Below are 15577 nucleotides of genomic sequence, written 5' to 3' on the forward strand. Positions count from 1 at the left end.
TGACACATCTGGGGGTGACACATCTGGGGGTGACACAGCGGGAACGTGCTGCCCCCTCGTGGCCGCAATGGGGACTGCACCCTGCCCCTCCCCGACCGGGGAAACTGAGGCACGACCCCTTTCCCGCCCCCTTTGGGGGGAATTCACAGCTCCCCGATACCTGCTCCCCCCGGTTTTGCCCGTGGGTGTCTACCAGCCGTCCCCGAACACTCCCAAAGGGGGTCGCCTGCTCCGTGTAACACCTGGGGGATGCAGGACGCCAGGGTCCCTCCGTGGTGGGGTCGGTTTTGTCCGCAAACCTGGGAAAAAAAAAAAGGAGAGAGAAAGTGAGCAGGGATGTGACAGCCTGAGGGATTGGGGAGCACAGATGGGACCCTCGGGGACACAGGGGACACGGCCCAGCTGACCATCATCTTCTAAGTTGCACCGGAGAAGCCAAAGGACTTAAAATGAAGCCAAACGTCACAACCCCCTGCCGAGAGAGGTGGTTCAGAGGGTCACTCCGACCCCACAGACACGACCCCCGGCCACCCCGTGTCCCCCCAGCCACGGTGACCCCACGGTTCTGGGGATGATGACTCCCTGCACCCATCCTTGACCCAAATCCTGGACTCTCAGCCCGGATCCGGCCCCTTCCTCGGTGCAAACCACCCTGGGAGGATCTGACAGCTTTGGTGAGCCCGGGATTAGCCCGCGGGCAAGGGCACAGAGTCCTGCGGGTCACCGACACTCAGCCCCGGGGCGGGGGACCTTGGGCTGGCGACACCCCGGGCCGCACTCCCCGCTGGATGCCCCGGGGCCAGCACGCCCTGCCGCGGGGTGGGGGGGCCAGGGTGATTGCGGAGGTGGTGGCTGTGCCAGGTGCTTGTGTCCCCGCCGTCCCTCCCCTGCTTTAACGAGAGGGCAAAGAGCAGCTGGGTGCGGTGCCGACGACAAGCCCTGTCCCCTGCCCCTGTCACCCGCCGCAGTCGCGGCCCGAGCGGCGGAGCCAGCCATCGAGGTGAGCGGGGGCGCCCCGGGCCAGCGACCCCATCTCGGGACGTGGGGGTTCGGCTTCGCCCGCCGGGCGACCCCCTCGGGGCTGGGATGGAGCGGGGGGACGGGGGAGGGAGGGTCAGGGCGGTCCCGGTGGCCACCAGATCCCGGTGGCCACCAGGGCGACGGCACCGTCCGGGGTGGGGGGTTGGGGACACATTGGGGTGACACAAAGACCATGCTCAGGATCCCACAGCAGGATCGAGACGCTCTGGCTGCTCCCCGGCAGGATGGGGGACCCCTTCGGCCGCTGGAGCAGCAGCCCGTCCCGGTGAGCGGCCAGCGGGGCCCCACCCTGGGGGCCCCCGAGTGCTGGGCGGGACAGGGGGGCAGGGGGTGTAAATGTCCCTCTGTCCGTCCAGGAGTGAATATGACGACAGGACCCCTCTCCGACATTCCAACAGCTTCGTCCGCCTCACGGGGAAAAGCATCTACAGTGAGTGAGGGCTGCACCCCAAAAACCCCTTTAGTCCCCCCCCGCTACCGCCCCCAGCTTGTGCCTGTCGCCTCACCCCGCGTGTGCCCTCAGACCAGCGCAAGGACTACGGGCAGACCCTGCTCAAGCTCCAGAACGACTTCCAGCACCACGTTGAGGTAGAAGCCCCCCCAAACTGCCCCGCGCCCCCCAGGCTTGCCAGGGGCCCGTGTGACACCGTGCGACACCGTGCGACACCGTGTCCCCCCCAGCACCTGCTCACGATGCCCCTGGAGCGGGAGCTCCGCAGCGCCGAGGATTGCCTGGGGCGCCTGAAGGACCTGGAGGAGCAGGGGCGGGTCTGGGGGCAGGATGTCATCCTGGAAGTCAAGGACCAGGAACTGGTGCTGAGCGATGTGGAGAGCAAGGTACCCCCCGGCCAGGGCACCCCCAAAGCCTGGTATCCCCTGAATCCTGGTATTCCCCGAGCAGGGCACCCCCAAAGCCCAGCACTCTTCAACCAAGGCACCCCTTGAATCTCGGTACCCGCCGGCCAGGGCAACCCCAAACCCCGGTACCCCTGGCCAGAGCACCCCCTGAATCCTGGCACGCCCTGGATATAGGAACCCCCAAACCCCAGTACCCCTGGCCAGGGCATCCCCTGAATCCCGGCACCCCTGGCTATAGGAACCCCCAAACCCCGGTACCCCTGGCCAGGGCATCCCCTGAACCCTGGCACGCCCTGGCTATAGGAACCCCCAAACCCTGGTACCCCTGGCCAGGGCATCCCCTGAACCTTGGCACGCCCTGGCTATAGGAACCCCCAAACCCTGGTACCCCTGGCCAGGGCACCCCCTGAACCCTGGCACGCCCTGGCTATAGGAACCCCCAAACCCTGGTACCCCTGGCCAGGGCATCCCCTGAACCCTGGCACGCCCTGGCTATAGGAACCCCCAAATCCCAGACACCTCCTGTCCAGGTATCCCCAAACCCCAGTACACCCCACTGCCCGCCACCCTGGCAGCTCCCATAGCCCTGGCACCCCCCAATCTGGGCAACCCTCCAGTCTGGCACCCACAGCCCTTCCCCACCCCCTCTCCTATGCCACCCCACCACCCCCATTAAACCTCAGACCCCACAAGCCCGACCCCACAATCCCACTCGCACCCCTTTAACCCTTTCCTAGCCATTCGGGGACTGAGCACCCCGTTTTCCGCCCTGCAGGAGGAGCTGGAGGCTTTCCCGCTGGGAAGCGTGCAGGGATGCTCCGCCGGCCTGGACAACGCGGTGCTGGCCGTCCGCGTCCAGGAGAGGAACCCGCCGAGGAGCAGCGTGCTGCTCTTCCAGTGCGAGCACCTGGGGGTGAGCCCTGAGGGGGGAAAAATGGGGGGCAGCCCCCCGGGATGGGGTCTGATGGCAGCGGGTCCGTGCCAGGCAGAGACGCTGAGGAGCAGCCTGGAGAAGGTGTTGAGGCAGAGGAAGGAGGAGCAGAGCAGTCACTACGGGCACACGTATGGCGGGTAAGTGGCCCTGCGGCCCCTCCCTGGAGACAGCTCGACTGGGGCCCCAAGTCTCGCTCCCCGAAGTCGTGGTGAGTCTGGCGATGGGGTCTCCTCCTGGGTCCACAGTGCCCCAAAGTCCCCCCTGCCCGTGGGCACACACCCCCAGCTGAGGGGTGAGGGAGGGACCCTTTTTTCTCAGTGCCCCAGTTCCTGGTTCATCCCTGCCATCCTGCCCCACGCCACGAAACAACCCCCCCACCCCACCCACGGGCTCAGCCTCCTCCCATCCTCCATCCCCATGGGCCCAACTCCTCACCCCATCCCCAGGCTCAGTTCCCCCCCTCCCACCCCCTCTTCCTCATCCCCGTGGGCACCGAGTCCCCACGGCACCCCCGAGCTCGGTGTCCGCTCGTCCCACGGGCACGGCGCGCTCCCCGCCCTATTTCCCACCCCTGCGCTGCTCCTCCCCCTGACCCCACAGCCCATTCCCGGGATCAGCCCCGCTCCCACCCCATACCCACACACAAACCCCCTTCCCCACCCCGCGCGGCCCCCCAGGCTCAGCTCACCCTCTCCTTCCCCTCCCCATCCCGCTGGCCCCGGAGCAGCCCGGACTCGCCACCGAGCCCGGCCCCGCCGTACGCGGCCCCGGAGCGCTGGGCAGAGCCCCCCGAGCCCGACTCCTACGTGCCCCCCCGGCGTGGGGCGCCCCCCCAGCGTGGGCTGCTTTCTTCGGACTACCGTGAGTCTCGGCCGGGGGAGGGAGGGACCGCGCCGTGCCTCAGTTTCCCCAGGAGCAGGGGTGATGCTGGGGACCCTGTGGTGTCACCAGGTGCGCCCGAGCCCTCGCAGATGCCACGGACCCGAGCCCCCGCCCAGGCCGAGTCCGAGGCGGAGCGAGATGTTGTAAGTCCCGACCCCATCCTCAGCCCCATCCTCACGGGTGGCGACACCGCAGCTCCCACCCAGCACACACCGCCCCCCCGCACCCGCAGGAGATCCTCAACCATGTCCTGGGCGACCTGGAGCGCTTCATGGGCCGGCTGAAGACGGCCCTGAGCTCGGCCAGCACGAAGAAGAAGCTGAAGAAGCCAGGTAGGAAGGGAGGGGGTGTCCCTGGGGGGCTGCTCGGGGTTCTGCCCGGTGCCAGCCCCCGGCTCTGCCCCTGCAGCGCTGCCCCCAAAGGATGCGTACACGGATTTCTTCCAGAAGGTGAAATACGCCCTCAACCTCTTGGTAGGTCCCGTTGGGCTGGAGGGGGCGGCTGGGGGTGGGGGAGATGTGGGGAAGGGGCTAAATGGGAATGGGGGGGCCTGCGTGGGGAAAGGGGGGCTGTGAGGGTGGGGGGCTGTGGGGATGGGGGCCCTGTGGGAACAGGGGCGATGTGGGGATGGAGATTGCACGAGAATGTGGGGAGCAGGGTTGTGTGGGGACGGGGGGCCATGGGGCTAGGAATGGGGAAGCTCTGTGGGGTGGAGGGGCTGCGTGGGGTGAGGGAGATGGGGGTGAACTGAGGGGCTCTGTAGGGACGGAGGGGCCATATGGGGACAAGGGTCTGCGTAGGGATGAGAGGCGTGGGTGGGCTGGGGGGCTCCGTGGGGCTGGGGGCGCGGTGTGAGGAGAGGGGGGGCTCCGTGGGGACACCCTTCCCCCCCCCACAGGGACGGAGCCACCTCTACGTGGCGGACCCCGACCCCCTCGAGCTGCTGCGCCTCATCTTCTCAGCTCTGTCCTTCGTGAGTGCCCCCAGAGCGGGTCCCACCCCCCGGAATGTGTGACACGGGTGGGGACCACCCCTCCCTGCCCCCGTCCCGGGGGGACTGCTGCTCCATCCCCGTCCCCTCCAGGTGCTGGCCCACTGCCCCAGCCCCGGCCTGGCCCCGGCGGTGCAGAGCCCGCTGCTGCTGCCGGAGGCGCTGGAGTTCCTCGAGGAGAACCTGGGCGATGACGACTACAGCGTCTGGAAGAGCCTCGGCCTCGCCTGGAACAAGTCCAGGTGGGCTCCAGCCCCCCCGACACCGAGAAAAGGGGGTCTGGATTTGAGGGGGGTCACAGCGCCCACCCCGGTGCCCTCCCCGATGTTGTAGGGCCGAGTACCCCAACAGCGCCCTGGTGCCCGGGTACATCCCGGTTTTTTCGGACGGGTGGCTGCCCCCCATGATGGAGCAGGAACGCCGCGGAGGCCTCCAGGACACCCCACCGCCTGCCTCAGTTTCCCCAACTCACTTGCGACACCCTTCCCCGTCCCTGCCCCCCGCACAGGCACCGGCCGGCGGCTGGAGGGACAATCCCAGCCAAGAGTAAGTGTTCCCCTTTCCCTACACATGCGGAGGGTCGGGGCAAGATTTGGCCCCCGGCTGGGCACTGATTTCCCCCCGTCACCGCTCCCAGATCCCCCCTCCCTGCCCAGGGGCTGGTCCGAGCCCTGTACGACTTCCAGGCTCGGAACTCGCAGGAGCTGAGCGTCAGGAAGGGGGACACGCTGCAGGTACAAACGGGGGCGGCCCCGCCCTGGGTGCTCGTGGGGAGGACGCAGTTGGGACCCCGGGGCCCTGGCCCTCCCTTGTCACCTCCCCCAGGTCTTGGACCAGCAGAGGAAGTGGTGGCTGGTGCAGGACGAGCGGGGGGACAGGGGGCACGTCCCCGGCAACATCCTGGAGCCCCTCCCGGAGCCGGGGCACAGCGCCAGACAGGTGGGAGGCCTCTCTCCCCTCCCTTCCCCGCGCCCCCCACCAGGAGGAGGTGGCCGGCGGCTACCGCGATGTCCCCTCCCTTTGTCCCCCCAGGACAGTCCCCCCACCCTGCAACCCAACTCCTCGCCGGCAGAGGTGACGGCCTGGCTGATGGACAAGGGCTTCTCGCGGATGTAGGTGGTCCCTTGATTCCCCTCCCCCCCCAGAACCCGCGTGGGTCCATTTGGGGCTGGGGGCGAGCTCGGCTCACCCCTGCCCGCCCGCCCGCAGCACGGTGCGGACTCTGGGGGTGCTGCGGGGGCACGAGCTGCTGCAGATGAGCCCGGCCGAGCTGCGAGGTGTCTGTCCCGAGGAGTGGCGGAGGGTCCTCTTCAAGCTGTCCCCCATCCGGACATCCCTGGGGGTGAGGCACTCTCACTCCCGTACCCCCACCCCATCTCGGGACCCTCGGCCCCACGCCCCCTCCCCACGCCCGGGGCTGGCCTTGCGGGACCTCCACCCCGGGGTGTCCCTGGGGGTGTGGGACCCCCGGCCCCCGCCCCCTCCTCACTCCTGTGGCTGAGGGAACGCCGCCCCCAGAGCCCCAGGCTGGCCAGGAGGGGATGGAGCCTCATCCCCACGCCCCCTCCCCCCTTCCCCCCACCTTCTCCCATCCCCTTCTCTGCAGATCGGTCCCAGGGACTGAGCCACGCTGATGTCCCCATCACGTCCCCGCCCCGGATGGAGCACGGCTGGACTTGGGGGCAAATCCACCCCCCCCCATCCCGCCTGGCCCCCCAAGACAGAGAACCACTCCTTGAAATTAGAGAACGTCCCCGGCAAAGGAAGGAGGGGGGCAGGCATCCCCCTCGGCGGGGTCAGGCGCTGGGAAGTGACTTTGCACCCCCAAAATGTAAAGCGACTGATGTGCAAAATAAAAGTGACGGCAGTGGGGTGTGCAGAGTCTGGGGGACACCCCGGGGACAGGGAGGGGGACACAGCATTTCACCCCCCCGCAGCACCCAAGGCACACTCCTGGTCCCCATCTTTGCCAGCTGGTGGCAGCGAGGGGCCCCAGGGGACAGGGCTGTCCCCAGCCCACCCCGCTCAGCACCCTGGGTGGGCAGCAGGGCAACAACGCTCCCTCCCCCCAGCCTTTGTCAGGGCTGCCTCATTAGAGCTCATTAGGAATGTGCTAATGAGGAGCGGGGCTCCTTTCCCTTTCCCAGGGCAAGAGGGAGGGCTCTGGGAACAGTTGGGGCAGGGAGCCCCCCCTCACCAACCCCCAACCATGGGTGGGGGCCCCCCAACACCACAAGGCTTGTGGGGGGCTCAGGGTGCCACATCTAAAAAGCATTTTATTGTCTTGGGAGGCATCATGTCAATGGTGCTGTCCCCCCTCAAGGATGGAGGGTGCTGGAGGGGCTGGGTCAGGACTCCCCCCACCCTCTGAGCCCCGTGCTGAGCTCCTACAGCTTCTTGTTGCCCCACTTGGCCATCTTGTTGTTGATGGGCATCTTCTGGAAACGGCTGGACTTCAAGTAGGCAGCCACCTTCTCCAGAGCCTGGGGGCACACACGGAGTGTCAGGGGAGCTCCCACCGCAGCAGCCCCCAGCCAGGGGTGACCTCGGGGTGCCCTTGCTCACCCCAAAGCGCTCCACGAAGTCCTTGAGGTTCTTGAAGGGCTCCAGGCACTTGGGCTCGAAGATGCGGTTCTGATCCAGCACGTCAAACATGAGGAAGTCCACGAAGGTCAGCTGGGGACATCGGGCAGACACAGTGAGGACAAACCCCCTCTCCAGCCCCTCAGCCCCCTCAGGGGTCCTGGCAGTACCTTCTCCCCTGCAAACCACTTTCTGTCCCCCAAGAAGTTGGAGAACAGCTTCAGCTTCCCCGGGAGCTGCTCCAGGTAGCCCGGCTTGAGCTTCTCCTGAGGGAGGAAGGAAGGAGTGAGGATGGGCAGCCCCAGCCTGCCCCTCTGGAGAGCACCCTCCCTGTATGGGGTCCCCAATGCTGGCAAGGGGTCCCCCAGCCTGCAGGACACTCACAAAGTCAGGGTTGTAGCAGACCATGACGAGGCTCATGCGGAAATCCATGATCTGGTTCTCCAGCATGTCCACACGCAGGGTCTCCTCCTCTGTCTCACCACCTGCACAGGGGGGTCAGCACTGGGGGCCCAAACCCTCCCTGACCCCAGCCCTGCTACTCCAAACCCTCCCTGACCCCAGCTCTACTGCTGGCTGTGGGACCATTTAACTTCAACTCCAACCCCATGCTCACCCCTACTCCAACCTGTACCCCAATCCAAGTCCAACCCCAAACCGAGCCCAACTGAACCCCAATTCAATTCCAACCCTACTCCAATCCCACCCCCAACCCTACTCCAATTCCAGCTCCCAACCCAACCCTAAGACTAACCCTACTCCAACCTCAACCCTACTCCAACCCCAACTTTAATCCAACTCCAACCCAACCGAACCCTAATCTAATTCCAACCCCAACTCCAATCCCCCTCCAATTCCTGTCCAATCCCCCTCCAACCCCCTCTCCAATCCCCTCCAATCCCAACTCCAACCCCCAGTTCAATCCCTCTCCAATCCCAACTGCAATCCCCTTCCAATCCCTCTCCAACTCCAACCCCAATTCCAATCCCCCCCACCCCCACTCCAACCCCCACTCCAATCCCAACTCAATCCCCCTCCAATCCCCCTGCAAACCCTGCTCCAATCCCCCCTCCAATCCCAACTCTAATCCCCCTCCAATCCCAGCTCCAATCCCAACTCCAATTCCCTTCCAATCCCAGCTCCAATCCCCTTCCAATCCCAACTCTAATCCCCCTCCAATCTCAACTCTAATCCCCCTCCAATCCCAACTCCAATCCCCTTCCAATCCCAGCTCCAATCCCAACTCCAACCCCAATTCCAATCCCCCCCACCCCCACTCCAACCCCCACTCCAATCCCAACTCAATCCCCCTCCAATCCCCGCTGCAAACCCTGCTCCAATCCCCCCTCCAATCCCAACTCTAATCCCCCTCCAATCCCAACTCTAATCCCCCTCCAATCCCAGCTCCAATCCCAACTCCAATTCCCTTCCAATCCCAGCTCCAATCCCTTCCAATCCCAACTCTAATCCCCCTCCAATCCCAACTCTAATCCCCCTCCAATCCCAGATCCAATCCCCTTCCAATCCCCTTCCAATCCCAACTCTAATCCCCCTCCAATCCCAGCTCCAATCCCAACTCCAATTCCCTTCCAATCCCAGCTCCAATCCCTTCCAATCCCAACTCTAATCCCCTTCCAATCCCAAATCTAATCCCCCTCCAATCCCAACTCTAATCCCCCTCCAATCCCAGATCCAATCCCCTTCCAATCCCCTTCCAATCCCAACTCTAATCCCCCTCCAATCCCAGCTCCAATCCCAACTCCAATTCCCTTCCAATCCCAGCTCCAATCCCTTCCAATCCCAACTCTAATCCCCTTCCAATCCCAAATCTAATCCCCCTCCAATCCCAACTCTAATCCCCCTCCAATCCCAACTCCAATCCCCTTCCAATCCCAACTCCAATCCCAACTCCAACCCCAATTCCAATCCCCCCCACCCCCACTCCAACCCCCACTCCAATCCCAACTCAATCCCCCTCCAATCCCCCTGCAAACCCTGCTCCAATCCCCCCTCCAATCCCAACTCTAATCCCCCTCCAATCCCAGCTCCAATCCCAACTCCAATCCCCTTCCAATCCCAGCTCCAATCCCCCTCCAATCCCAACTCTAATCCCCCTCCAATCCCAGCTCCAATCCCAACTCCAATCCCTTTCCAATCCCTCTCCAATCCCAACTCTAATCCCCCTCCAATCCCCCCTCCAATCCCCCCTCCAATCCCAGCTCCAATTCCAACTCCAATCCCCCCCCAACCCCCACTGTAAACCCCCTCCAATCCCCTCCAACCCCAACCCCACTCCAATCCCAGCTCCAACCCCAATTCCAACCCCCCTCCAACCCCACTGACACATGTTGTGCTTGCGGGCGATGTAGCGCAGGATGGCGTTGCTCTGGGTCAGCTTGGTGGGGCCGTCGATGAAGTACGGGAGCTGAGGGGACAGAGGGACGTGGGGACACCGGGACACCCCCAGTCACAGCCCCCCCAGCTCCAGAGCACCTACGTTGGGGAAGTCAAGGCCCAGCTTCTCCTTCTCGTTGATCCACTGGCTCTTATCGTAGTCGGGAGCTGGAAGGGAAGGGGGGGTTGGGTGATGTCCATCCCCAAAAGCCCCAAAAGAGGTTGAGGGTGGTGTGGGGACGCCCTGACCCCCCCCCCCACCTTCCCCGCAGCTGTAGAGCTTGTCCTCATAGGGTGTCTCCGTGTACTCCAGGAGCAGGCGGATGGCGTGGGCGAGCTGGGGAGTGGGATCGGTGAGACGCCCCCAAAAACACCCCCCAAACGTGAGCCTGCAACTGGCTCACACGTGGGGAAACTGAGGCACAGGGGAGGGCAAACTGCACCCCCTTCCCAGGACTCCCAGTAAGCACCCCCTGCTCAGGGGACCCCCCCGAAAAGCAACATCCTCCCACCCCCAAGTGCAGCAGGACCCCCACAAGACATCCCAAACCCCCCCAAAGACCAGAGGGGCTCCCGCAGCTCCTGCCAAGGTCAGGAGGACAGCCCAAGGCCTCCCAGAAAACCAGAGGGACCCCAGGGACTCACCGCAGCCCCCCAAGGGTGGCCCCCTGCCGTCCCCCCCAGACTAATGGTCCACCCCAGCCGCCTCCCCCAAAACACCAGGGGGACCCCCACAACATGCCCAAAAGACACAGGAGACCCCCGAACACCCCCCACAAACCCCCAGAAGCCAGGGGTGACCCCCGAAGACCCCCCCCCACAAGCCCAAAGGGACCTCCCGCAGCCCCCCACAAGATAAAGGGGACCCCCGACGACCCCTCGCTGCCCCCCAAAAGCTCAGAGGGATCCCCAGAGCCCCCCCAAGCCAAAAGGGAACCCCACAGACCCCCGCAGCATCCCCCCCTCAGTGTGCGGCGGAACCGCCACGGCCCCACCCCCCAAAACCAGAAAGGACCCCACAAACCCCCCGAAGATCCCCTGCGACCCCCGAAAGACCAAAGGGACCCCCGGAGACCCCCCCCGCAACCCCCCCAAAGAACCGGGGGGGAACCCCGAGGACCCCTGAAGTCCCCCTAAAAAAGCGCAGGGGGATCCCCGGACGCCCCTCGGGGGTCCCTGCAGCCCCTCCCCCGCGCGGGGGGCGCCCCCCGGGGGTGGGGGTGCCCGCCGGGGGTGGCGGGTCCCCACTCACCCCGCGGATGTCCCAGTACCCCAACACCGCCATGGCCGCGCGTCGCCGCCCGCCCCCACCGGACACAGGCCACGCCCCGCCGGGGGCGGGGCTTGGGGCGGGGCTTAACGGGACCGGGCCCCGCGGGGGTCCCCCTCATCCGCGGGTCCCCCTAGTCCCGGGGGTCCCCCTTATCCCGGGAGTCCCCCTCATCCCGGGAGTCCCCCTCATCCCGGAGTCCCCCAAATCCCGGGAGTCCCCCTCATCCCAGGGGTCCCCTTCATCCCGGAGTCCCCCTCATCCTGGGGGTCCCCCTCATCCCGGGGTCCCCCTCATCCCGGGGGTCCCTCTCATCCCTCCCCCTTATCCCGGGAGTCCCCCTCATCCCGGGAGTCCCCCTCATCCCGGGGGTCCCCCTCATCCCGGGGGTCCCCTCATCCCGGAGTCCCCCTCATCCCGGGGGTCCCCTTCATCCCGGGGGTCCCCCTCCTCCCGGGGGTCCCCCTCATCCCGGGAGTCCCCCTCCTCCCGGGGGTCCCCCTCATCCCGGGAGTCCCCCTCATCCTGGGGGTCCCCCTCATCCTGGGAGTCCCCCTCATCCCGGGAGTCCCCCTCATCCTGGGGGTCCCCCTCATCCCGGGAGTCCCCCTCCTCCCGGGGGTCCCCCTCATCCCGGGAGTCCCCCTCATCCCGGGAGTCCCCCTCATCCCGGGAGTCCCACTCATCCTGGGGGTCCCCCTCATCCCGGGAGTCCCCCTCCTCCCGGGGGTCCCCCTCATCCCGGGAGTCCCCCTCATCCTGGGGGTCCCCCTCATCCCGGGGCTCTGCGGCCCCCCGAGCTCTATGGGGTCTCCCTTAGCAGAGCGTCCTGTGGCTCCCCCCCGTGCGCACGGAACCCCCTTATCCCGGGGATTCCCCAACCCCCCCAAACCCCATGGGGTTCCCCGAATCCCGGGAGAGGTGCATCCCTCGCATCCCCATGGGAACCCCCTTGTCTTGAGGGTTCTGTGAGCACCCCAAAGTCCATGGGATCCCCCTTATCCTGGGGTGTCTGCGGCCACCCCAAGTTCTATGGGGGTCCCCCTTAACAGAGGGTTCTCTGACCCTCCCCATCCCCGTGGCTTTGCGACCCCCTAAATTCCGTGGGGTCCTCCTTATCTAGGGATCCTGTGACACGCCCCATCCATCCCCACGGGTCCACTTGATTCTGGGGGCACTGCAACCCCACAAACTCCATGGGGTCCCCTTCTTCTGGGGCTCTGCAGCCCCTTAAATTCCACGGGCTCCCCCTTTTCCTGGGGGAAATTTGCACTCCCCCAAATTCCATGGGAACCCCCTTATCCTGTGGGGATATCACCCCCCTCAAGCTTCATTGGGGTCCCCCCTTTCAATCCCCTCAGCTGTAGGGGGGTGTCACTATTGTGGGGGGGATAGGGACCCCACCTCGGTCCCCACAGCCTCCACGGGGGTCCCCCTTACCCTGGGGATGCAGGGGGGAGTGGTTCCCCCCATCCCGGGATCCAGGAGGGTCCAACCTCCCCCAGGGTCACCCCACAAATGAGGGGCTCCCACAGCTCCCACCGCAGTCCCTCGGCAGCTCAGTGCACCCCACACAGCGCAGACAACGGGGAGCCCCCCGTGATTTATTGGGGAGTTCCGGGGGTGACGTGGGGGGCGCGGGGGGGTCAGCCTCTCACTCCTTGGTGTTGCACCACTTCGCCACGCGCCAGAAAATCGGGGTTTTCATGAAGCGCCCCGAGCGCATGTAGGCAGAGACCTTGTCCAGGGCCTGGGGGGACAAGGACAGGTGAGGACAATGGAGACACCACGGGGGCAGGGTGGGGACACTGAGGTGTCTGGGATGGGGACAGGGGCACCGGGGTGTTGGGGACACTGGGGTGGGGTCACTGGGATGTCTGGGATAGGGCCACTGGGATGTCTGGGATGGGGACACTGGGATGACTGGGATGGGGACAGGGACACCAGGGTGTTTGGGACGGGGATGGGTACACTGGGATGACTGGGATGGGGACAGGGACACCAGGGTGTTGGGGACACTGGGGTGGGGTCACTGGGATGGGGACAGGGACACGGGGGTGTTGGAGACACTGGGGTGGGGTCACTGGGGTGTCTGGGATGGGGACAGGGGCACCAGGGTGTTGGGGACAGGGATGGGGACACTGGGATGACTGGGATAGGGCCACTGGGATGTCTGGGATGGGGACAGGGACACCAGGGTATTTGGGACAGGGATGGGGATACTGGGATGACTGGGATAGGGCCACTGGGATGTCTAGGATGGGGACAATGGGATGTCTGGGATGGGGACAGGGACACCAGGGTGTTTGGGACGGGGATGGGGACACTGGGATGACTGGGATGGGGACAGGGACACCAGGGTGTTTGGGACGGGGATGGGGACACTGGGATGACTGGGATGGGGACAGGGACACCAGGGTGTTTGGGACGGGGATGGGGACACTGGGATGACTGGGATAGGGCCACTGGGATGTCTAGGATGGGGACACTGGGATGACTGGGATGGGGACAGGGGCACCAGGGTATTTGGGACAGGGATGGGGACACTGGGATGACTGGGATGGGGACAGGGGCACCAGGGTGTTGGGGACAAGGATGGGAACACCACAGGGTCAGGGATGGGGACAGAGATGGACCCTGGGGTGTCAGGAATTGGGCCAGGGACATTGGGGTGCCAGGAATGAGATGGGGACATTGGGATGTCAGTGAGGAGGACACTGGGGCGTTAGGGACAGGGATTGGGACACCAGGGGTCAGGGATGGGGTCACAGGGGTGACAGGAATGGGGATGGAGACAGAAACACCGGGGATTTAAGGATGAGGCTCGGGATGGGACAAGGACACAGCACTGAGGTGTGGGGGATGGTGACGGGCACAGCGGGGGGGATGGGGACACTGGTGTCAGGGATGGACATGGGGCCGGGACACGGCGGCGGCCCCGGGCTGTGCCCTGCCCTGCCCTGCTCACCTCGAAGCGCTGCAGGAACTGGGCCAGGTTTCCCTTCAGCTCGGGACACTCGGGCGCGAACATGCGCTGCTGGTCCAGCACGTCGTACGCCAGGAAGTCCACGAAGGTGAGCTGGGGGAGGGGCGGGGGGGGGGTCAGACCCCACAGGGACTCCCCAAAACCCCCCCAGCATCCCCCACCTACCTTCTGCCCCGCAAACCAGGGCCGGGAGCCCAGGAACCGCGACAGCTCCTGCAGCTTCTTGGGCAGCTGCTCCAGGTACGCAGGCTTCAGCTTCTCCTGCACGGCCGGGGGGGCACAGTTCGGGGGGGGCTGCTCCCCCCAGCCCCCCAGAACCCAGGGGCATCACCCCCTGACTGCAGCCAGGCCAGGGATGTGCCCCAGCGCACTGCCCCGTGCTGGTGGTGGCTCTGCCCCCGTGTCCCACGTGGGGGGACAGCCCCGGGGGCTGGGGGGGATCCGTCCCCCCGTGACCCCCCCGGGAGCACTCACAAAGTCGGGGCTGTAGCAGAGCCGGGCGAAATTCATCCTCAAATCCATGAGCTGGTTTTCCAGCAGGTCCACGCGCTGCTTCTCCTCCTCCGTCTCACCGCCTGCGGGGTGGGGAGGTGTCAACCCACCCCCCACAAACCCCGGGGACCCCCCCCGGGCGCGGGGACCCCCCCACTCACACATGTTGTGCTTGCGGGCGATGTAGCGCAGGATGGCGTTGCTCTGGGTCAGCTTGGTGGGGCCGTCGATGAGGTACGGGAGCTGGGGGTGCCGGGGTTGGGGTCAGCCCCGGAGACCCCCCACCTCCCCCCCCCACACCCCCCCATCACCTACGTTGGGGAAGTCGAGCCCCAGTTTCTCCTTCTCGTTGGTCCAGTCGCTCGGATCATAGTCAGGGGCTGGGGGGGGCAGAGAGATTTGGGGAGGGGCTCCCCCAGAACCCCTGCCCCACGCGTGGCGCCCACAGCAATGGGGGCATGCGGGCATTGGGGGTGTCCCCCCCTTCCCGGGGCAGCCGGTGACCCCTCCCGGCACAGATAAGGGAGAACGTTGCCCCTGAGAGGGGTCAAGGTCCTTTTATTGGGGGGGACAAAGGTGACCCCCCCGAGCTGGCAGGAGGGGATGGGGGTGGCGGGAGCGGGACACGCTTTCTGACACAGCAGGAACGAGGGGGCTGGGGGCGAGGGGTGCAGGGATTTGGGGGTCACACCCCCTTGCCCCCCCTCACCTGGGCCAGGGCGGTACTGGCGCTCCTGGTAGGGCGTCTCCGTGTACTCCAGCAGCAGGCGGATAGTGTGGGCCAGCTGGGGGCACAGCACCCGCTTTTGGCACCCCAAAACCCCCGCGGACCTCTCCCCCACTCCCTGGGACCCCCCAGCACCCCCACATCGCTCTGGGACCCCCAGCACCCCCAGAGCTGTGCCCACCCCCGTCCCCAGCGTGCCAGCTGTCACCACTCGATCCCACTCACCCCACGGATGTCCCAGTATCCCAGTGTGACCACCATGGTGACACGCGGCTGAGGTTCTGCGAGAACACGGACTGGGACGGACTGGGACGGACTGGGACGGACTGGGACGGACTGGGGCAGGACCCTCCCCTGTCCCCTCCCCGTGGCGTCAGCGGCTGTGGGCAGGGTGCCAGGGCATCCCGCCAGCGCTGGCG

At 66.0% G+C, this 15577-nt stretch overlaps 3 protein-coding genes across 3 annotated transcripts; 1 reads left to right on the plus strand and 2 right to left on the minus strand.

Annotated features, from left to right (window-relative positions):
* The first annotated feature begins 1209 nt into the window (after window positions 1-1209).
* EPS8L3 (EPS8 signaling adaptor L3) lies at window positions 1210-6383 on the plus strand. Its single transcript, XM_068173668.1, has 17 exons — window positions 1210-1306; window positions 1398-1471; window positions 1565-1629; window positions 1723-1878; window positions 2675-2812; window positions 2885-2970; window positions 3561-3694; window positions 3922-4047; window positions 4124-4188; window positions 4614-4688; window positions 4800-4948; window positions 5040-5252; window positions 5344-5440; window positions 5532-5645; window positions 5739-5818; window positions 5916-6048; window positions 6313-6383. Exons 1-17 carry the CDS (start codon window positions 1266-1268, stop codon window positions 6328-6330), a joined length of 1764 nt encoding a protein of 587 aa, XP_068029769.1. The 5' UTR covers window positions 1210-1265; the 3' UTR covers window positions 6331-6383.
* A 579-nt stretch (window positions 6384-6962) lies between these two features.
* LOC137462566 (glutathione S-transferase Mu 3-like) lies at window positions 6963-11020 on the minus strand. The gene is made up of 8 exons (XM_068173038.1): window positions 10936-11020; window positions 9945-10020; window positions 9787-9851; window positions 9633-9714; window positions 7674-7774; window positions 7460-7555; window positions 7272-7382; window positions 6963-7189 (listed from the first exon to the last, which is right to left on the minus strand). Exons 1-8 carry the CDS (start codon window positions 10966-10968, stop codon window positions 7094-7096), a joined length of 660 nt encoding a protein of 219 aa, XP_068029139.1. The 5' UTR covers window positions 10969-11020; the 3' UTR covers window positions 6963-7093.
* A 1514-nt stretch (window positions 11021-12534) lies between these two features.
* Window positions 12535-15523, minus strand: LOC137462565 (glutathione S-transferase 2). Its single transcript, XM_068173037.1, has 8 exons — window positions 15384-15523; window positions 15141-15216; window positions 14747-14811; window positions 14593-14674; window positions 14414-14514; window positions 14105-14200; window positions 13922-14032; window positions 12535-12703 (listed from the first exon to the last, which is right to left on the minus strand). Exons 1-8 carry the CDS (start codon window positions 15417-15419, stop codon window positions 12608-12610), a joined length of 663 nt encoding a protein of 220 aa, XP_068029138.1. The 5' UTR covers window positions 15420-15523; the 3' UTR covers window positions 12535-12607.
* Window positions 15524-15577: the final 54 nt, after the last annotated feature.

The sequence above is a fragment of the Anomalospiza imberbis genome, chromosome 26, assembly GCF_031753505.1.
Source record: "Anomalospiza imberbis isolate Cuckoo-Finch-1a 21T00152 chromosome 26, ASM3175350v1, whole genome shotgun sequence".
Taxonomy (NCBI): Eukaryota; Metazoa; Chordata; class Aves; order Passeriformes; family Viduidae; genus Anomalospiza; species Anomalospiza imberbis.

Excerpts from the sequence above, each read along its gene's own strand:
- LOC137462565 (XM_068173037.1), bottom strand. The coding sequence starts at position 15,419 with ATGGTGGTCACACTGGGATACTGGGACATCCGTGGG. Across the intron at positions 15,217-15,383 it reads GATACTGGGACATCCGTGGG|CTGGCCCACACTATCCGCCT; the intron begins GTGAGTGGGATC and ends CTGTGCCCCCAG. Across the intron at positions 14,515-14,592 it reads CGCCCGCAAGCACAACATGT|GCGGTGAGACGGAGGAGGAG; the intron begins GTGAGTGGGGGG and ends CCCACCCCGCAG.
- LOC137462566 (XM_068173038.1), bottom strand. The coding sequence starts at position 10,968 with ATGGCGGTGTTGGGGTACTGGGACATCCGCGGG. Across the intron at positions 7,383-7,459 it reads AGTGGTTTGCAGGGGAGAAG|CTGACCTTCGTGGACTTCCT; the intron begins GTACTGCCAGGA and ends CGATGTCCCCAG. Across the intron at positions 7,190-7,271 it reads ACTTCGTGGAGCGCTTTGGG|GCTCTGGAGAAGGTGGCTGC; the intron begins GTGAGCAAGGGC and ends GTGTGCCCCCAG.
- EPS8L3 (XM_068173668.1), top strand. The coding sequence starts at position 1,266 with ATGGGGGACCCCTTCGGCCGCTGGAGCAGCAGCCCGTCCCG. Across the intron at positions 4,689-4,799 it reads TCTTCTCAGCTCTGTCCTTC|GTGCTGGCCCACTGCCCCAG; the intron begins GTGAGTGCCCCC and ends CGTCCCCTCCAG. Across the intron at positions 4,949-5,039 it reads CTCGCCTGGAACAAGTCCAG|GGCCGAGTACCCCAACAGCG; the intron begins GTGGGCTCCAGC and ends CCGATGTTGTAG.